Genomic DNA, 22,353 nt, shown 5'->3' with positions numbered 1-22,353 from the left:
TCGGGTGAGGATTAAAACAAAGAATGATCAGTGATATAATGGAAAACAAAGCTTCCATCTCTCTTTCCCTTTCTTCCTCCCACTCTGTCTGAAAATAAATGGAAAAATATCCTCGGGTGAGGATTAAAACAAAGAATGATCAGTGATACAATGGAAAACAAAGCTTCCATATGGGATAAAAGCCTATAAATCTAAGGGGCTCACAACTTGCCCAGATAAAACTGATAAAAGAGAAACCATTCTGACATAATCTTGTGAAATTGTAAATTTTCAAGGAAAAAGAAATCTCTAAGCTTCTAATATAAGAAATTAAAATCAGGCCTTAGCCCGGCCGATGTGGCTCAGTGGTTGAGCATCATCCCGTGCACCAAAAAGGTCGTTGGTTTGATTCCTGGTCAGGACACATTCCCAGTTTGGGGTTCGATCCACAGGGGGCGTGCACGAGGCAGCAGATTGATGTTTCTCTCTCTCTCTCAAATCAATTTAAAAAAATAAGGAATTAAAAGTGGGCTTGTTTCAGATTTTAATCAATGCTAGAAGTCAAGGAAGCTAAAAAAAAGAAAAAAGATTCACAAAGAGGCAACACTTTTGAAGCGCTTAACTTATAAACCCCACCATTACTACTTCTCTTTAAAAGGCCACTCCTTACAGTAACTTCTGGTGACTACTGACATTTTAAATAGGGTGATCAGAGAAGACTTCCCTGAGACTCTTGGTTTCCTTTTATGAGCCAGGCATAAATAACCACCAAAAGCCTTTGACCAAACTGAAGATGCAGAGATATACAGAAATGATGAGTCAATGGAGAAGAGAAAATGGAACAGGTGCTCATAACGTGTAAAAACTCAGACAGCACGGAAGCAGCTACCGCTGAAAAGTACTCTTGACCAATGAAAGCAATGACCTGTCACAAGAAGACTGAATGAAGTCACCGTGGGAGGGGGCGGAGAAATAATGGGACCACAAACAGTTGCAAATTCAGTCCAAACTACAATACTTACAGTGTTCTGATCAATGGACTCGGCCGCCTTGACTATTCCATCCAAGCACTTCCCAATGATTGGAATCACCTGCCGGTCGACCTCGGCATAGGTCTTCATCGATTCTCCAAGTCGCACTATTCTCCTCTCCTCCATCTCTTGTATTTTCTGTAACAGTCGATTTTGTATAAAGTTAATCTGGCCCATGGTGGTTATTAAATGATGCTGTTTTCAGCAGCATGGCGACCATGAATTAACTGTCTCATAAGGAAACAGGCCTATCAAAAGGGTTAGGGTTAGAGCAACCGTACTTTTTATTTTGTTTTGTTTTGTTAATCCCCACCTGAGGACATTTTTGCACTTATATTCAGATAGAGCGGGAGGGAGAGAGGGAGGAAGAGAGAGATAGAAACATCGATGTGAGAGAGACACATCAACTAGCTGCCACCCACATGACCCCAACAGGGACCGGGGACAAACGGCAATCGAGGTACGTGCCCTTAGCAGGAACCAAACCCGGGTCTCCCTGGTCCACAGGCCGATGTTCTAACCACTGAGCCAAATCGGCCAGTGCGCAACCGTACGTTTATTGTGCCTCTGCATGAACCAGCCGTACACACATTTCATGAATTGTTAGGCTGCCCAAATGGAACTACACAATTCCACTGCAATTTCAGCGAGAATCCCCAATTCAATTAATTTTATTATTAACACCATTTGGTATTAGATTTCAAACATTTCCTTCATCTTTGACCCACTACTTGACCTTTCACCAAATCACAGTATTTGGTTAACTGTTTCAACCCAACCTGGGTTGGGATGTAACTAACGCACCTTCCTTCTACAAGGTGCAGTCTCTTGTTAGCTGTGTATAGACATTATGAAGTAAATATTTATTATTATTATTATTTGCTGCTGTTGTTAATTCTCACCCAAGGATATTTTTCCATTGATTTTTAGATAGAGTGGAAAGGAGAGAGAGAGGAAGAGAGAAACACAAATGTGAAACAGACACATAGATTGGCTGCCTCCCACACAACCCCGACTGGGACCAGGGATCAAACCTGTAGCCCAGGTACATGCCCTTGAGCGAGAATCGAACCCAAGACCCTTTGGTCCTCAGGCCAACACTCTAACCACTGCTCAGGGCCATTTATTACTTTTTCTACAACTGAACCCGAGACCCATTGGTCCGAAGGCCAATGCTCTAACCATTGCTCAAACCGGCTAGGGCTTTTCTCATATCTTTGAAAACATAAAGAAGCCATAAGAAAAACAATTCAAAAATTGTCATCTGTTCAAATCCTCCCCCTAGGAATGCTGCTCTGGTTCCTAAAGATAAATTGGCTTTTTTTCCTGTAACCAGAATGGTCCTTTCGGCAAAGAGAGCGTTAATCTGAGAATCACAGTTCTGGGACTACAGGGGCAAACCAAAGAAGTCTGCCAAGGCTGTTGATTAATCTTGAGATTAACAGCATATTTTATTTTACTGCCAGCCAATGCTTGATCTGAATGCTGCACAAAATGATTTGAGTTAGAGAAAATTTAGAATTGTTAGAACGTAACCAGTGATCAGGATCCCAAAGCCACGTTACTTAAAAAGGCAAATCGGAGGATTGAACCACTTACTTTAAATATGTTGGGAATGTGAGTGTGGTAATACTCGCGCTGCTCAAGGTTGAATTTCTGAAGATTCGAGGAGTAGTCTGCTTTGCTGTCCTCTGCCATTTGGTGACGTACTTGAGCTTGTTGTCGTGCCTGGGGGCGAAAAAACGAGAATATCCCCGTGTTTACAAAGACCAAATAAAAGCCTAGAATTGCAAACTGAATGGTCTGGGCTCACATTTACCTCAAATGCGCTGTATTTAGCAGGGGCTGTTTCTTTTTTAAATTACAGTTTACAGTCAATATTATTTTGTATGAGTTTCCAGTGTACTGCATATTGGTTAGACAATCTTATATTTTACAAAGTGTGCCCTCCCAATATTTCATACTCACTTGGCACCGGACATAGGTGTTACAATATTATCGACTATATTTCCTATGCTGTACTTGACATCCTCGTAACTATTTTGTAACTATCAATTTGCATCTTTATTTTTTTATGGATTGATTTAGAGAGCAAGAAGAAGGGAGAGAGAGAAACATCGATTTGTTGCTCCACTTACCTATGCATTCATTGGTTGACTCTTATATGTGCCCTGACCAGGGACTGAATTAGCAACCTTGGTGTATCATGATGATGCTCTAACCAACTGAGCTACCTGGCCAGGGCTATGTAACTACCAATCTGTACTCCTTAATCCCTTCACCCTGTTCAACCATCGTCCTAATCCTCTTCCCTTCTGGCAACTATCAGTCTGTTCTCTGTATCTATAAGTCTGTTTCTATTTTGTTTGTTCATGTATTTTGCTCCTTAGATTCCACATATAAGTGAAATCATATGGTATTTGTCTTTCTCTGTCCAACTTATTTCACTTAGCATAACATCCTCTACGTCCATTCATGTTGTTACAAATAGTAACATTTCATTCTTTTTTTATGGCTAATGTGCCATATATATATACACACACATCGCATCTTTATCCATTCCTTTCCTGATGAGCATTTGGGCTGCCTCCATATCTTGGTTATTAATAACATAGCAGGTGCTATTTTTTAAAAATGGTTTAGAATTTGAATTTACTTTAGGTAAGGATGTGAACCCTAATTTGTCACAAACCTTGCCATTCTCTTAACTGGGTATTCCTTTTTAGTCAGACACAGGCATCATCATTTTTTTCTTTTTAATATGTTTTTAGTGATTTTTTAGAGAGAGGGAGAAACATCAATGTGAGAGAGAAACATCGATGGGCTGTCTCCTGCACACCCCTACTGGGGATCGAGCCCACAACCCAGGCATGTGCCCTGACCAAGAATCGAACTGGGACCAATTAGTCCATGGGACGGCGCTCAGTCCACTGCGCACACCTGCCAGGCCGGAACCACCATTCTTTATCACCGGCACCGGCACGTGGCCAGGGTCACAGATTTATGTTGCCTGGATGGCCCTCTGAGTGTGTGTGTGTGTGTATGTGTGTGTGTACTTTTGTTTTTGTTTTTTTTTTATCCTCACCCGAGGACACTTTTCCAGTTTTTGTACAGCTAGAGTGGGAGGGAGAGGAAGAGAGAGAGAGAGAAACATCGATGTGAAAGGGACACATCGAGTGGCTGCCACTCGCACGACCAACAAGGGCCGGGGACAAACTGCAACCGAGGTACATGCCCTTAGCGGGAACCGAACCCGGGTCTCTCCGGACCGCAGGCCGATGCTCTAACCACTGAGCCAAACCGGCCAGGGCTACTTTTGTTTTTTTTAGAAGGAGGGGGACATGAGGGAATCTGATTCTCAATGGGGTTCATGAACTACATTGGAATATGAACCACTGATCTAAACAGACCTTTCTAGAACTCTCTGTGATGTTCATTTTTAGTATACACTCTAAAAAGCAGTAAGCCTGGCACCCTCTTTCTGCTTTGCTTTGTGTGTGTGTGTGCTATGTTGCATTTTGCTGCATTGCTTTTCTCCTAAATAATCAATAATATAAACTCACAAATATGTTTCTTCTTTTTTTTATCCTCATCCGAGGACATTTTTGCATTCATCTTCAGATAGAGTAGGAAGGAGAAAGAGAGAGAGAGAGAAACATCGACGTGAGAGAGACACATCGAGTGGCTGCCACCCACATGACCCGGGGGTCGGGGACAAACTGCAACCGAGGTACGTGCCCTTACAGGGAACCGAACCTGGTACTCTCTGGTCCGCAGGCCGATGCCCTAACCGCTGAGCCAAACTGACCAGGGCGTGTTTCTCTAATATATATTTTTGTTTATCACATGCCTTCAAGAAGGGGCAGTTGTTGACACATTGCACAGTGGGTTTTAAAGATCAAACAAGAACGTGCATCAACCCTAAAGTCACCCACAGATACCAGGGAGTGTTAGACTGGCATTGCCATCATACATTCATCTAGCACTTGGAAGTTCCCTAGATAAATATTACTCATGAATCTCTAGGACAATCAAGGGTCCATATGAGGCAACACCCACCCACTGCCCCAGGAAGAGATGGTGTAGCCTGTGGGTGATTTGGCAAGCTTGCCACACTGAGCCAAGAACACAACAGGGAAAGGGCCTCGTTCCAACATAACCAAGGCAACCTTTTGTTTGTTTGTTTTTTGTTTTGTTTCACTGACCCCAAAAGCTAAAAAAGGAAAAGAAAAAGAAAAACAGAAACGTTCAAATGTAAGGCCTAAAGAGATACACCGGGGTAGCTCATCCCTCTTTCTATCTGATCGATGATAACATCTCCTACTGGTTTTTAGCATCTCGAGTCCTTTATTGGTTTCCTGCCTCTGTGACTTGGAGGCTTAACCTGGTTTTCACTTCCTTGACTCACTGACTCATATTCGTGCTGGCAAAAGCCCGAGGTGGTCACTAAGAGAGGCTTCCTTTATTCTCTTCCCCATTCCTACGTAAACACTTCCCAAACCAAGGTAACACTATCAATCTTCCCGGACGAATTTCCTTATTGCCTGACGTGTTTTAGTTTCTCAAGGCCTTCGGGGACCTCAACCCACCGAGTGCACTCTCTCCCATCACCCTCGGCCGTTTCAGCTGCCTCCCTCTTCCCCTTTGTTGGAGGTCTGCTACTCCCTTCCTGCCCATATGCTCCACTTGGCTTCCGCTTCTACTGTCTCCACCAGTAAACACATAATCTAGCCCCCAACACAGTAAGTGCCCAGCTACCCTGAAAACCCCCTGCCCTCCTCCATGGAAATAGCTTCCCCACCTACGCGCATTCCATCTGTCCCTCTGATGGGACCAACACAAAATGTTCTTAACTCTTTCAACTGCCTAGAGTTTTATCTTTCGTCACTTTGTTATGAATATGAAAAAAACAACAACAGAAAACCCAAGGAAATCCCCAGGTAGACATTCTCTATTTCATTCACAAAACTTCAGAAAAAGAGTCAGAAAATCTGAGGCAGGGTGGTCATCTTGTCTGTAAACAGGAATACCAAGCAACAGGGTAGAATCCCTGTATTGGTTTTGGAGAAATGATTCTTCCTTGGTGAACTTTGAAAATAACTTAGTTCTGCCTGGGCTGGTTTGGCTCAGTGAATGGCATCAGCCCTTGGACCAGAGACCCGGGTTCAGTCTCCGCTAAGGGCATGTACCTCGGTTGCAGTTTGTCCCCGAGCCGGTTGGGTTTGTGTGGGTGGCGACTAGTCGATATGTCTCTCATGTCGATGTTTCTCTCTCTCTTCCTCCCTCTTTCCTTCCCGTTCTATCTGAAGATAAATGCAAAATTGTCCTCGGGTGAGGATAAAAAAATAAATAAAATAAAATAGCTTAGTTCTGAAACAGAGATCAGAATGTCGTTATTATATATATATACACACACACACACATATATATATACACACACACATATATACATACACGTATGTATTTATGTACACACACACACAAGCAGAAAAACGCTTCCTGACAACAAATCCATGCTGCTAACCATGGAATATTTTACTGACAAGATCTGAAAGTGAGCCCTGTGGGGGTACCCCAGCATCATTTGGGTGGAAGTGGTTGTGGTCCTCTCCCCCCTCTCTCCCCAGCATCTCCATTGATGTCTTTGCTTTGGCTACAGGATGACCTTTGTAAGCATATTAACTCATAATAGTTTCCTGATATCCTTTACACTGTTTATCTGCAGTAATTCTGACATAAGTAGGGACCACCAGATGTGAACTGTGGAAGCGACTGACATACGCAATACCAGGTATAAAACCCAGCCTGGAAAGGTATGCGAGTAGAAGAGAACAAACCAGACAAACATCCGCTAGAGGGATTCGGTCTACCTTTTATATTAAAGAAGCATGATGATGACTCTGGGAGTTTCTCTTGAGTGCCAAAGTGTGGACATAGTTGGTAAAAGTCTATGTATTTCTACAGTCTCCTTGCTCAGTAAATGCAGCAAAGTATTGCTGCACATTATCCGGCAAGGCCAGGGCAGGAGGACAGGACTGTCTTACCCTCGATCCCAGCATGCATCTGCTTTGAATCAATACTCACTTTGGAATCCTGAGCCCAGGAATGTGCCATTGTTCTAACCAAGTTTTAATATGGAAAATCTATTTTTGTTTAGTAAGCTGCTGTGTTTATTGTATAATGGAAAGAGGCAGCTTAATCAGTTACTTATTATAACATATATTTTTAAAATACCTTTAATAGTATTTGCAAAAATGTAGCTGGAGTAACCAGTTAGTAACTAGATATTTTAGAAAGTCCACCTCCTCAGGCTAACGCTACTGGAAGATGAAAGCATCACTATTTTTCAGCCCTTTTTAAGTCAGTCTAAAAATAGCAACTATTATCTTAAAAAGGTACCACAGTTCCATTCTCAGCTTCTTCTTTTAATTAAAATTTCCATTCTAATACGAAAAGACAGTGTGTCTTACAGCAACATGACTGCAGGGCAGAGAGAAGTTCAGAGGATTTGGGCCTTTTTTCAAAAAAAATGTGTCAGAGCCATGGAATTTAGAGATAATCTAAAAAAGCCCAGGGTGACCACAACTGCTGAAAACTGGAAGTCACAGACACCTTTGAATAAGACCTAGACTTTCACTGTCAATCACAAAGACTCAATTTAAACTTTAGAATTTCTGTGACAAGCCCCTGGGAATCCCCGCAAATAAATCCAAATAGAAGTATGTACTGTTTACGTAGGAGTTCACTGTTGAGTAATTCTTCTTTTTTTAAAAATTTTTATAAATGTATTGGGGTGATATTTGTTAATAAAATTATATAGGTTTCAGGAGTACAATTCTATAATACATCATCTGTATAATTCATTGTATGTTCACCTCCTAAAGTCAAGTCTCCTTCTATCACTATTTGGATAATTCTTTTTTTTTTAATCCTCACCTGAGAATATTTTTCCATCTATCTTCAGATAAAGAGAGAGAGAAAGAGTGAGTGTAAGAGAGAGAGAGAGAGAGAGAGAAACACTGATGTGAAAGAGACACATCAATTGGCTGCCTCCCACACAACCCCGACCAGGGTTGGGGACCGAACTGCAACCGAGGTACGTGCCCTTGACCGGAACTGAACCTGAGATTCTTTGGTAAGTGGGCCTATGCTCAAACCACTGAGTCAAACTGGTCATTTGGGTAATTCTTTTTTTTTTTTTTTTTATCCTCGCCTGAGGACATTTTCCCATTTTTTGTTCAAATAGAGTGGGAGGGAGAGAGAGGAAGATAGAGAGAGAAACATTGACATGAAAAGGACACAGCGAGTGGTTGCCACCTGCACGATCAACCAGGGCCAGGGACAAATTGCAACCGAGGTACGCGCCCTTAGTGGGAACAGAACCCGGGTCCCTCTGGTCCAGACACTCTAACTGCTGAGCAAAACTGGCCAGGGCCATTTGGGTAATTCTTTTTTTTTTTTTTATCCTTACCCAAGGATATTTTTCCATTTTTTGTACAGATAGAGTGGGAGGGAGAGAGAGGAAGGGAGAGAGAGAGAAACATCGACATCAAGGGACACATCAAGGGCTGCCACCCGCTCGACCAACCAGGGCCGGGGACAAACTGCAACCGAGGTACGCGCCCTTAGCGGGAACCGAACCCGGGTCTCTCCGGACCGCAGGCCGACGCTCTAACTGCTGAGCCAAACTGGCCAGGGCCCATTTGGGTAATTCTTAATACGGTCCATCTCCATGACCTATGGAAGTAAAGCTGTCCTGCCTAAAAGGTCAGACTTGCAGTTTCTAAATAAAGAGAACAATAGATTAGAAACTGAACTGCAGTCCAATGCTCTAAATCAGCGGTTCTCAACTTGTGGGTCGCAACCACTTTGGGGATCAAACCACCCTTTCACAGGGGTCACCTAAGACATAAAGTAGCAAAATTACAGTTATGAAGTACCAACAAAAATTATTTTATGGTTGGGGTCACCACAACATGAGGAACTGTATTAAAAGGTCACAGCATTAGGAAGGTTGAGAACCACTGCTAAATCGTAATAGCTAAATTAAAAACAAAAATACTGTAATGCACCGAGATGATCAGCATGGACTGTAGTGCACCGAGGTGATCTGCATGGACTGTGTGCACTGAGATGATCTGCATGGACTGTGTGCACTGAGGTGATCTGCATGGACTGTAGCGCACCGAGGTGATCTGCATGGACTGTGTGCACCGAGGTGATCTGCATGGACTGTAGCGCACCGAGGTGATCTGCATGGACTATAGCGCACTGAGGTGATCTGCATGGACTGTAGTGCACTGAGATTATTAGCATGGACTGTAATGCATTGAGATGATTTGCATGGACTGTAATGCACTGAGGTGATCTGCATGGACTGTAATGCACTGAGGTGATCTGCATGGACTGTAGTGCACCGAGGTGATCTGCATGGACTGTAGTGCACTGAGATTATTAGCATGGACTGTAATGCATTGAGATGATTTGCATGGACTGTAATGCACTGAGGTGATCTGCATGGACTGTGTGCACTGAGATGATCTGCATGGACTGTGTGCACTGAGGTGATCTGCATGGACTGTAGCGCACCGAGGTGATCTGCATGGACTGTGTGCACCGAGGTGATCTGCATGGACTGTAGCGCACCGAGGTGATCTGCATGGACTGTAGCGCACCGAGGTGATCTGCATAGACTATAGCGCACTGAGGTGATCTGCATGGACTGTAGTGCACTGAGATTATTAGCATGGACTGTAATGCATTGAGATGATTTGCATGGACTGTAATGCACTGAGGTGATCTGCATGGACTGTAATGCACTGAGGTGATCTGCATGGACTGTAGTGCACCGAGGTGATCTGCATGGACTGTAGTGCACCGAGGTGATCTGCATGGACTGTAGTGCACTGAGATTATTAGCATGGACTGTAATGCATTGAGATGATTTGCATGGACTGTAGCGCACCGAGGTGATCTGCGTGGACTGTAATGCATTGAGATGATCTGCATGGATAGTGCACTGAGATGATCTGCATGGACTGTAGCGCACCGAGGTGATCTGCATGGACTGTAATGCACTGAGGTGATCTGCATGGATAGTGCACTGAGATGATCTGCATGGACTGTAGCGCACCGAGGTGATCTGCATGGACTGTAGCGCACCGAGGTGATCTGCATGGACTGTAGTGCACCGAGGTGATCTGCATGGACTGTAGCGCACCGAGGTGATCTGCGTGGACTGTAATGCATTGAGGTGATCTGCATGGACTGTAGTGCACTGTGGTGATCTGCATGGACTGTAGTGCACTGAGATGATCTGCATAGACTGTAGTGCACTGTGATTGTTAGCATGGACAATAGGTGTAGTGACTCTCTGTTCCATTCAGTATGCCTTTTCCCTTCCTACTTCAAATCTTAAAGAGAAATGAACACTTCTGGCTGGGTCTCGATTGTCCTAAATCGAGAACGTTGCGGATACTAAGAATTGTCTTGCTTTCACATAGGGAACAAGGTAGATTTGCTTACCAACATAGATCCTCATGTCTTTTATCAGGGCTGCTTATGGCTTTCGATCTTTTAACAAACTAAGCACAGCCCTGGCTGGTTTGGCTCAGCAGTTAGAAAGGGTCTTGGGTTTGATTCCTGATCAAATGCAGGTACCTGGATTGCAGGTTCAATGCCTGGCCCTGGTCGGGGCCCTGTGGGAAGCAACCAATCCATGTGTCTCTCACGTCAATGCTTCTCTCTCTCTCTTTCCCTCCTTTCTTTCCACTCTATCTAAGAATTAATGGAAATTACCCTGGGGTGAGGATTAATAACAACAACAAAAATAAAAATAAACTGAGCACATATTTATACATTTACTATAAATACATAACAAGATTTATTAATTTTTTTCATCACGACCTCAGAAACCTGACCTGCTGCTGTTCCTTAAAGGATATTCCATTCACTGCAGAACTTTTGGAAAGTTGCCTTTTTCCTCTGTATGTAATATAATGAATTGGCCCATGTTTTATTATAAAAAGTTTGGGCACAGCAAATGAGGAGCATTCTCCCGTTAGCTCTGGTAGCGCAAATAACAGCAAGTGTTCTCCAGAGCAGCTGTACTTTATTTCATCATTACCATCAGAGACCAACTGTACTTTAGGCTAGAAGGGAAAGGGGGCGAAATTGAGATTTTATTCTGAATTTACCATTCTGCACGGCAGCTAGGCTATCTGTAACTGTTACTCCGTAGCCATCGGTGTGCAGCACCCCGCTCACAGGGCAGATGGCCTGACCGCCGGGACCCAGCCAGCAGGGTGTGCAGCCGGCAGAGGTCCAGCAAGAACCTGGCACTCGGCTCTTGACTCACCTCTCTTCAATCTACCTGAGCCACTGACCTAACACTGTGGATAAAATCAGACGCATGAATTTAATCACCTGGGTTGTCTGCTGCCCCTCCCCCATTTTATGGTTAATCCTCACTGGAGGATCTTTTTTCCATTGGGGTTAGTGGGGAGGGAAGGGGAGAGAAAAAGACAGAGAGAAAGAGAGAGAGAGAGAGAGAGAGAGAGAGAGAGAGAGAGAGAGAAATGTTAATGGGAGAGAGACACATTCATTGGTTGCCTCCTGCACATGCCCTGACCGATGCCAGGGGTCAAACCTGCAACCCAGGCACGTGCCCTTGACTGGGTATAGAACCCACGACCCTTTGGTGCATAGGACAACACTCTTACCACTGACCAAACCATCCAGGGTCCCCCCTCTCTTTAGTTCTTTGTCACCCAATTACAAATATTTGCTTGCTGTAAAATAATTCAAATTTACAGAATTGTATGGTTTGGAAAGTAGAAGTCCCTGCACCTTCCACCCTCTGATAATCACTATTAACAGTGACAACCTGGAGTTCTTTGTGTGTGTCTGGGTGTGTGATTCGGGGTGGGGGGTGTCTGAGAAAACATCGAGGGGAAGCACAGCAGACTAGGACAAGTTACTGGGAAGTTCTAGAAGTGCAGCTGCAAGGACACCACTCAACAGTTGGCAAACTTGGTGAGTCTGAGTCACCAAGGCGCTGACCAGTGGTGCACCCTGCCTTCTGGCCCTTCCAGGTTGAGAAGAAGCACACACATCACAGCACACAAGGGAGGCAGGGGCTGCTGAACACTATGACCTATTTTCTCGGTATTTCTGAGATCAGAAAAATAGCAACCTGTTGAGAATGCCTGAAAACTCTGATGGGTACACTGATTTTCTGGGATTTGTCAATGATTAGGAGTAAAACTGGTGTTCAATCAGCAATTCTACCTTTGGGAATTTATCCTAATGAAATAATTTTAAATGTTCACAAAAGAGATATAGTATTGTTTATAATAGCTAAGCATTTCAAATAAATGCTCAGTATTGCAATTAATTAAATATATGGCATAATCTTCCCTTTACCAGTGTGGCTCAGTGGGTTGAGTGTCGACCGTACACCAAAAGGTGGAGGGTTTGATTCCTGATCAGGGCATGTGTGGGAGACAACCAATTGATGTTTCTCGCTCACAGCAACGTTTTTTTCTCTCTCTCTCTCTCTCCCTAAAAAAATCAATAAAAAAAAATATATGTCATATCCTTAATGGACTAATGTATAGCATGTAAAAAAAAATTATGTAAAAGAATATTTAATGATATGGCAAAGTGAAATCTGTATATAATTAAAATTTTTAAGTTTCCAAAATAGCATTTACAGTAATCCAATTATTTTTTTTATTTTATTGTTATTTTTTTATCCCCACCCGAGGACATTTTTCCATTTTTTGTACAGATAGAGTGGGAGGGAAGGAGAGGAAGAGAGAGAGAGAGAGAAACATCAATGTGAAAGGGACACATCGAGTGGCTGCCACCCGCACGACCAACCAGGGCCGGGGACAAACTGCAACCGAGGTACATGCCCTTAGCGGGAACCAAACCCGGGCCTCTCCGGACCACAGGCCAATGCTCTAACCACTGAGCCAAACTGGCCAGGGCAATCCAATTATTTTAAAAGTAAAAACATTAATGATCACTTCTGCAAGTGTGACTAAGAAATATCTTACTTTGCCAAAAAGATTAGTAAAAGAGACAAATTTTAATGCTGAATTCTAGAAACAGTGAAAGACTGAAGAGGTATGGCTTGCCTTTGAGGTCCCAAAAGGAAAAAAAAAGCTTCAAAAAGATAATGTAGTAGGAGGGTTAGTTACAAAGGAAGAGATGAAAAAGCTCTCTGTCTAGAGCAATGTTTTTGTATGATAAATGGCATTGTTCAAATTTCCCAGTAAACTGTTGCATCTAGAATACATTTCCAAGTTCAAGACTAAGAATGCATTTAAAAATCCCTATTCAGACAGTGCTGTGAGTTTTTGTTGGAGCCTTCCAGGCCGGGGACTTGCCAAAACAATGAGTCTGTCTTTGATAAATTATAAGGGCAGCTAAAATACAAAACAGAAAAACTTCAAAATAAGTTAACCAAAGAAATATGCTTCAAATATTCCAGCAATTTCCTGATTTTTTTTTTTTTTAAAACAGTCATACAACTTCTAGCCCCAGTCTGGTAGGTTCCTTTGGAGTAGTCAATGAAATAGGAGAGAACACAGAATGATAGCAAATGAGACCAGCATCTCAATCCCACACGGGCCATTCACTTGCTAAACAGTGTTAAGAAAAGGCCTTCCGTTCCCCTAGACCCTGATTGCTTTATTTGAAAAGTAGAATGTGAAATATCTGTTTACTCAAGGTGAGTGACAATTTCTGCTGAAAGAGAAGCCAATGCTGATATTGTTCATCTTGACCCTGGCACAGCTCCAAGGTGGGCTGGTGAGAACAAATTTGGTAGGAGCTCAGAAGCTCTAAGATTCTTCCTCTTCCCTGGTTTCAAATGCACTGTCATGGGCAACACACTTGAATTTTAAGTTATGGCAGGTTTGAAATGATCTCTTTCTCTTGCCCTTCTCTTAATAAATAATCTCACCACAGACTATGACAATCACTAGATTTCATATACATACAGCTGAAGATAACAGCCTAGACTCTAGAAAGTTAATGCCTACATGATCACCATTCTCTATTGCTGTGGAGTTACTATAAAAAACAAAAATACTGCCAACACTTTGTAAAAATAGTTCTAGAAAAGATATGTTCCCTAGAAGTGAAAAAATTATTCAAGATACACACCCCACAGGAAATAAATGAAATACCATACTTCCAATTCTGAAGAAATCCGAGGTGTCTGGTGGTAGGTTAGCAGCTGTTCACCCTTATTACTCAAGTCACAATAGATTTTAAGCAGTAATGTTTAATAATAAAATCTTGCATGTGTTATTTAGTATATACTATCAATGAGCTTAAGATATAAGACCCTTCCTCTATTTCAACCTCAATGTTAGTTTTCTCTGCTTTCCTTTAAGCTGAGTGACACCTAGCAAAACGTCTCTAGTGATCAGACAAGACAGCCAGGAAGCTTGTTTAGGTCTCAGGCTATGTGGTGGAGTGGGGAAAGAACATATCCGAAATACAAAACCTTAAACTTGTGTGTATTATACCGATGGTACAAGAATCCCAAACTCAAGTAATTAACATAAAAGTTAGTTCCAGATTGTCTGGCAGAAACAAATATAAAATCTTGCTGGGGAGATACTCTCACAATCCTGCTTTTATGGGATTCTCAGAGAGAGAGAGAGAGAGAGAGAGAGAAGAGAGAGAGAGAGAGAGAGAGAGAGAGAGAGAGAGAGATCCCTGTTGTAGATATGCTCAAACAAAAAGGACAACAATAATTATAAATGCACAAGGAAATAAACCACCATGAGAGTTGATACAATAGAGAGAAAATGATTACCATAAAAACTTGAGCTAAAAGAACAATTTGAAAGATATATAAAACCAAAACACTTAAAATGATTAAAGAAATAAAAAAATCAACAGAAATCACAAGAAGATAATAAAAGCTTGGGGAGTAGAATGAGAAGTTTCAAACACACCTAATATGAGTCCCAGAACCAACAATTTGAGAGAATGAAAAATAGGCAATATCTGAAGAACTAACACCTGAGAGTTATCCTACATTTACAAAAGGAAGAAATCCTCCAGAGAACATCAAGCAGAGTAAATAAGAAATAAAAAGTCTGTATTTTGAGACATTGTAGTGATGCCACAGAACAGTAAAGGCAAAGACAAGGCCTTAACAACTGGGGAGGAAAATAAATAAATATAAACAAAATAGTGCAATTAAGTAGACAGCCAACGTCCAAAGAGGAACAGTCAATGATAAAAGACAATGGAATGGCCCTGGCTGGTTTGGCTCAGCAGTTACAGCATCAGCCCCCGGAACAAGGGGCTGCAGGTTCAATTACTGGTCAAGGGCACATACCTGGGTTGCAGGTTCAAAACCCAGCCCTGGTCGGGGTTGGGTGGGAGGCAGCCACTTGATGTGTTTCTCACATATTGATGTTTCTCTCTCTCCCTGCCTCCCTTCCACCCTATCTAAAGAGACCAATGGAAAAATATCCTAAGGTGAGGATTAACAACAACAACAACAAAAAAAGACAATGGAATGACATTTTCAAAATGTTGAGAGAAAATAATTGTTGGCTTAGAATTCTATACCTAGCTGAACTATCACATTAGACTGAGGAAAAAATAAAGACATTTCAGATGATCAGACAAGATCATCTGAAGATGATCAGACAAGATGAGAACATAATCCTCACAAATCCTCATAGGGAAAAAGAACAACCTATCATCCAGGAAGAAGGAAATTTAACCCAGAAATAAATATTATGCAACAAGTAACAACACTTGACCTGCATTATCACATGGCTACGGCTGCGTGGACAGATGGGAAATCAATGGTTGCCCCCTTTTGATGGTTCCTGTAGTTCCTAATCTGGTACAGTCCCCGCCTCTCTTTATTAGGTCCCTGTTACTGAGGCCTCATGTCAATGACTACTTATCATCTTATTCCAACCCACTATCACCTGCCTAGTTCTGTAGGCAAGTGCAGTGGTTCACAGGAAAGAGTTCCTTTAATATAATCCAGGAGAAAAGTCATATGGTACACTGGCAAGAACACTGGACTTGAGGCATGGAGATGTGCTTCAGTCTTTGCTGTACCAGCTCAGCAGGGCCACTTTAGGCTCATGGTATTTAACATTTTATAGCCTTACCCCTTTTATCCCTGTAAAGGGATAAAAGAATGATGGGGACAATTAAAACCCTTTCAGAAAATATAAAACACGTTTCCAGTGTAGGTTTTGTTTTTTAGAAATTTTGCATATTCTTTTTTTTCTTTATTGATTTTAGAGAGAGAGGAAGGGAGAGGGAGAGAGATAAAAACATTGATGAGGGAGAACATTGACTGGTTGCCTCCTTCATGCCCACCACTGGGGATCAGGCCCAGAACCTGGGCATGTGCCCTGAATAGGAATCGAACTGGTGACCTCTTGGTGCATGGGTCCACGCTCAACCACTGAGCCACACCAGCCAGGCTAGTATAGGTTTTTTGAGAAGTAGGTGTAATAGCATTTCATCAGGGTCACAATTCATTCCGCCATTTTGGCCGGGTGAGGGTGGCATGAACTTGTAGTCTCAGCTACTTGGGAGGCTGAGGCTGAAGGATCGCTTGAGGCCAAGAGTTCTGGGCTGTAGTGCGCTATGCCAATCTGCACTAAGCTCGGCATCAATATGGTGACCTCCGGGGAGCAGGTTGCCTAAGGAGGGGTGAACCAGCCCAGGTCAGAAACTGAGCAGGTCATTCCACCATTTTGCTTTGAACGCCATGATACATGCTCATCTGACCTCTCCATTTCAATCCTGTTCGTCCCGTTCTGTCAGGTAGGTCAGCATCTGCAACATGTTTCCCTCAGAGCTCTGGATGGAGTTTTTGCCACCTCAGTTGCTTTCTCTCTGCTCCTTCCTTTCCATTTCTACCCATTCTTCATACTCAACTCCCAATTCCTCCTTCAGACCTATCCCAACAAACTGCAAACCACAAAGAGCTTTTTCAGAGGTGACATCCATAAAAAACTTCTGAGCTCCTAGTGTCTGCTGGTCATAGGATCAGGTGATTACACATATGATGTACCTCAATCATTTTTGAACTGCTATTGCTCTGGTTATCTTTACCATGGAGTTTGCAATGTAACATATGATACTCTTTCTTTAAAAAAAATTTTTTTTTTCTTTATTGATGATTTGAGAGAGAGAGAGAGGGAAAGGGAGAGGGAGAGAGAGATAGAAACATTGATGAGAGCGAAGAACATCAATTGGCCACCTCCTGCATGGCCCCCACTGGGGATTGGGCCCACAACCTGGGCATGTGCCCTGACTGGGAATCGAATTGGCGACCTCTTGGTGCATGGGTTGATGCTCAACCACTGAGCCACGCTGGCTGGGCTAACATATGGTACTCTTTTTCTCCAATTGACCCAAGTTTTCCTTGTCTGTCCATCTCATCATTATTTACTAACCGGGTCCTCATGAAAGGTATCTATTGTAATCCTATTGATGCTATGTACTATTTGTTCAATAAATATTCTTATAGAATGCCTAAATGCCCAGAATGTTCAAAATATACTCAATTGAGTCACAGTAGGTTGAAAGGGGAAGAACTGAGGAGAAATAAACCAGAAATAATCCAAGGAGAAGATCACAACCAGGCAAAAATTCAGATGACAATGGTCTCAACTGATGAACTAAAGCCCTACTTACATACATCACTACCACTGAAACCTCACAATCAGCTCTTGCAAGGTATAATACTACCCTTATTTTATAGAATAGAAAACAGGCTCAGATTAAAACAGCCTCATGAAATACCATTAGTGAGTGGTAGAAACAAGATCTGAACCCATGTCTATGTAGGATCAACATTAAGAACAAGCTCTTAACCTTGGCCAGTTTAGCTCAGTGGTTAGAGCATCGGCCTATGGACCAGAAAGACCCGGGTTCAGTTCCTGCTAGGGGCACGTACCTCGGTTGCAGTTTGTCCCTGACCCTGGTTGGGGTTGTGTGGGTGGCAACCAGTCAATGTGTCTCTCTCACATCGATGTTTCTCTCTCTCTCTCTTCCTCCCGCTCTATCTGAAGATAAATACAAAAATGTCCATGGGTGAGAATTAAATGAATGAATGAATGAATGAATGAATAAATAAATAAAATGCATCAATTTTCTTAAAAAAAGAACAAGCTCTTGGCCAAGCTAGACTGCTTGCTATGAGTAAAAATTAAAATATGTTATTAAATGAGTTGCCATATGAAACCTTTAGAACAGAAAGGGGCACATGGTAAGTGCCAAGTGTTTGAAGCTACACACATACACAAACATAAGTAAATGTTTAATTCATTTTTATTTCCTATTCATATTCCTATATTCATGTCATATGAATATCTGTATTCAAACTATATTTTGTTTAATTCATTTTCATCTTCAGATCTAAGGTTTAAGAACAACCCATCACCCTGGCTGGTTTGGCTCAGCAGTTAGAGCATCGGCCTGAGGACCAAAGGGCACATACCTGGGTTGCAGGTTTTTTCCCTGGCCCTGGTGGGGGTGGTGCGGGAGGCAACGGATCAATGTGTCTTTCTCACATGGATGCTTCTCTCTCTCTCCCTCTCTCCCTTCTACTCTATTTAAAAATCAATGGAAAAATATCCTCTGGTGAGAATTAAAAACAAAAGAACTACCCATCACCTTACTTTGCTCTGTTGGTATTTTATACATGAACTTAGAGGTTTATAATGATTATGCTTTCAGATAATGATTATGCTTTCAGGAGTATTAAAGCAAAGCTAGAATAGATTCTCATGCCAACATTTTAATGCAAATGAAATGCATACTGGAAATATTTCACTGAAGAGGCTTTTGAAAGTATTTAGTCTTCATATAAATTCATTTTTGGTAGCACCTCCACCCCCAACATTTCTGATATGCTGAGATTTTGACATTTTAACTTTCCTGTTTCTTTTTAGATGCTTATTTAACCAAACTCTTTTTTTAGTGTTAAAACCATTTACTTCAAAAACAAATAAGTGTAACTTTAAGGTTAACAACAGGAACAACTATAACTGCTAGGGAATGAACCGACACTGGGAGCTGCAGCTTTAAGATTACTTTTATGTGAAACATTTGACCATAGCAAACAGTTCTATGTTTCAACAAAAGTGTCTTTCCTAGAAACTTTGATTTAAACATTGATCTGCTTGTAAAATAGTCACAGCAACAACATTCACTGTTGATAAATGTCTTTTTAATTCTATACTTTTCTCCTGTTAATAAAAAGCACTTTAAACGAAAAGATCAAGCTGTAGTTGCAAAATGTATTTCCTGTACTCATACTAACCACTTCCTCTTTAAAAAAAAAATTGCTTTCTCAATTGCTACCATGAACAATTCCTCAGACATTTTATATAAAGCAAATTAGGGGAAAGCACTAGTGATATTAACATGTTCAATAAAGATGTCAGCTTCCTAGTTACAGCAAGGGCAGAGAAAATATTTAATAGTACAACTCCATATACGTACAATAACTCAAAAAGTCATCTTGCTAGAAGCTGTTTCCCCAAATGGTAAAAAAATGGAACACTCTGCTACTCAGCTGGCTTCTGTTAGAACAGAACTAACCCTGCCCAGCCTGGCTTCACAGAGCCGGCAACTCTGTTTCCAACGGAAGCAAACCCCTAAACTGCTACATTCCATTGGTTTTACCAAGATGATGACCAAACTGATAGTTATTCAAGTAAATTCCTTTGTACTTGCTTAAAATGGCATAGATTCTTTACTATAATTTTGTTTTTCTCTTTAAAACATTCTATTGTGTAATCCATAATATAAGAAACAGCACATATTTGATTGTAGTTAGAAACATGACGTTTTATCGTTCACGTCTTAGAATTCTACCTTAATTCATGACTCAGGATTTCATATTCTGCTTCACCATAGGGACATCTATGTAGAATTTAAAAACTAATAACATTCAAGACCAAATATTTTTAGAAGCCATAATACCACACAAAGATGGAATATAAATGTCCTAAGAAACTGAAACACTAAGTGCTCATGGCCAGGGTTTTAATTTAATTTAGCTTTTAAAACATTTCCTCAAATCGAGTTATATAATAAAACTCATGATTAAGCCAAACAAGGAGACTTCACTTTGTATAGAGAATTCTTTTGCTTAGTCAACCCTCAGAGTTGCAATGAGCTGGAATAAAGAAACCAGATTAACCATTTCATAGTCAACAACTGCCCATAAAATTGAAACTCTAGCAGTGAAAGAACTGTAAGAAAAGGAGAAATTGATATCAGAGTTCAAAAAGCATAACTTGAACTCACTGACAATTTCTGCAGCTACTTGTGACCAGTAACTGCAGCTTCTGTTAAACAATATCCTATTTTGCGTTTAGAAATTATGTAAGAGCTAACAGTCACAAGGCGAGGGCGAATTAGAGAAAGGGGATTATTCGCTGCCTGACATGGGTGAACTCCGTTCAATGCGCGCATTTAGAAGACACTGTGCTCTCTGTCCGGGAATATTAGTTCACATTCCATTCATTTTGATAACCTTTTCCTTTTTCATCCCAACACCACACAAACCGGCTGCAGCACCCCCGAACTCAGGGATCAGGTACGGCCTCACACCCACATGTGTCTAGTATGTTGCTTTGCCAAAGCAGAGTGACAGAGAAAACCTGACCTAAAAGTGTCACCAAAATGCCACTCAAGAGTTGTTTGGAGTGGGGGGCTGCGGGGGCAAATGGGAAATTCACCAGACAGTGAACTAAATATTAGGGGAAAACAGAGGCAAGGACTTACAGTTAAGGCTATGTGACTCCACGCTGGTGCCCGTGCCACCCCCACACCTCGCCAGCACAGCCCATGAGTAATGAGCGAGTGAACGGAGGCAAATGAATGGGAACATTCCACAACTTAGGAATTCTGCCAACAAGCTCAGTGTTTTTTAAACATGAGAAGACCATGAAATCATGATTCCATATGAAGTTCCTTAAATTTTTTATTTTTTTAAGTATGGGGCCTGGCCGGTATGTCTCAGTGGTTGAACTTCATGCACCAAGAGGTCACTGGTTTGATTCCCGGTCAGGGCACATGCCCAGGCTGCAGGACGATCCCCAGTGGGGGGCATGCAGGAGGCAGTCAATCCATGTTCTCTCTCATCAATGTTCTATCTCTCTCTCCTTCTCCCTTCCTCTCTTTCAAAAATCAATAAAAAAAACTATTAAAAAACAAACAAACAAAAAAACCCCACAGTTCCGTTTTATAAAAAAAAGTATGGGGTAACTCATTTTGGGGGCTGTGTAAAAACAGATGCAGAATTTAGTTGGATAAAAAGCTGTACCAAGCAGAAGCAAACTGCAAGAAAAAATGAGCTACTAGAAAGATTTTTATAAATGAATAGTTACTTAGAATTCTGATTCTTCAAAAGTAATCTCCAAACTATATGAGGCTTGAAATACTGACCTCATTGGAAAATACTCTCTTCCCATTTCTTTGCCCATTACACTCCAAACCCGCAAAAACAAAACAACAACAACAAAAAAAAAAAACAGAGAGAAGACATGAAGAGTGTAATTGCTCAAGGTGACAGTGAACAATGGTCCTTTGGCACCATGTTTATTATGATGGCATCGGGCTGCCATGAGACAGGGCCACAAAGAACTGAGCTCTCCGTACTTCTAAGCATGATCCTTAAAAACATGTGAGTTGGAAACATTAATATTCTGGTTGTCTAGGCTTGTTCCATTGCACAAAAATATTTTAACAGCAATGATGACAATTTTAAAATTAAAAAATCATCCATATATCTATTAAAAGCATATCAAAAAGCTTTATTAAGGTACATAAAGAATTCTTAAACAAAACAAAAACTGCTAACCTTAACAAAAAATAGACTGGCTCTGGCCAGTGTTGCTCAGTGGTTAGAGCACTGGCTGACCCACTGAAAGGTCTTGGGTTCTATTCACGGGCAAGGGTACGTACCTGGGTTACAGGTCCGATTACTGCCCCAGTCAGGGTGTGTGCAGGAGGCAACCAATCAATGTGTCTCTCTCATATCCATGGTTCTCTCTCTCTCTTTCTCTTTCTCCCTCTCCCTCTCTCTCTCTCTCACTCCCTTCCACTCTCTAAAAAATATTCTTGAGTGAGAATTAACAAAACAAAACAAAAAAAGGCCCTGGCTGGTTTGGCTCAGCGGTTAGAGCGTAGGCCCGCGGACCAGAGAGTCCCAGGTTGGGTTCCCGCTAAGAGCACGTACCTTGGTTGCAGTTTGTCCCTGGCCCCAGCTGGGATTGTGCGGGTGGCAACCAGTCGATGTGTCTCTCTTACGTCAAGG

General features: G+C 41.8%; 1 protein-coding gene across 7 annotated transcripts in view; it reads right to left on the bottom strand.

Annotated features, from left to right (window-relative positions):
* The window catches only part of FNBP1 (formin binding protein 1), a 129,685-nt gene that overhangs the window by 28,053 nt on the left and 79,279 nt on the right, over positions 1 to 22,353 (bottom strand). For all 7 annotated transcript variants that reach the window (XM_036261036.1, XM_036261032.1, XM_036261031.1 and 4 more), the window contains 2 exons: positions 2,610 to 2,738; positions 1,002 to 1,148 (listed from right to left, as the gene is read on the bottom strand). In XM_036261036.1, the coding sequence (XP_036116929.1) occupies positions 1,002 to 1,148; positions 2,610 to 2,738 (276 nt within the window). The remainder of the gene's footprint in view (positions 1 to 1,001; positions 1,149 to 2,609; positions 2,739 to 22,353) is intronic.

Source organism: Molossus molossus, unplaced genomic scaffold (assembly GCF_014108415.1).
Source record: "Molossus molossus isolate mMolMol1 unplaced genomic scaffold, mMolMol1.p scaffold_m16_p_14, whole genome shotgun sequence".
In the NCBI taxonomy this organism is placed as follows: domain Eukaryota; kingdom Metazoa; phylum Chordata; class Mammalia; order Chiroptera; family Molossidae; genus Molossus; species Molossus molossus.
This window is presented reverse-complemented; position numbering and strand designations above follow the sequence as displayed.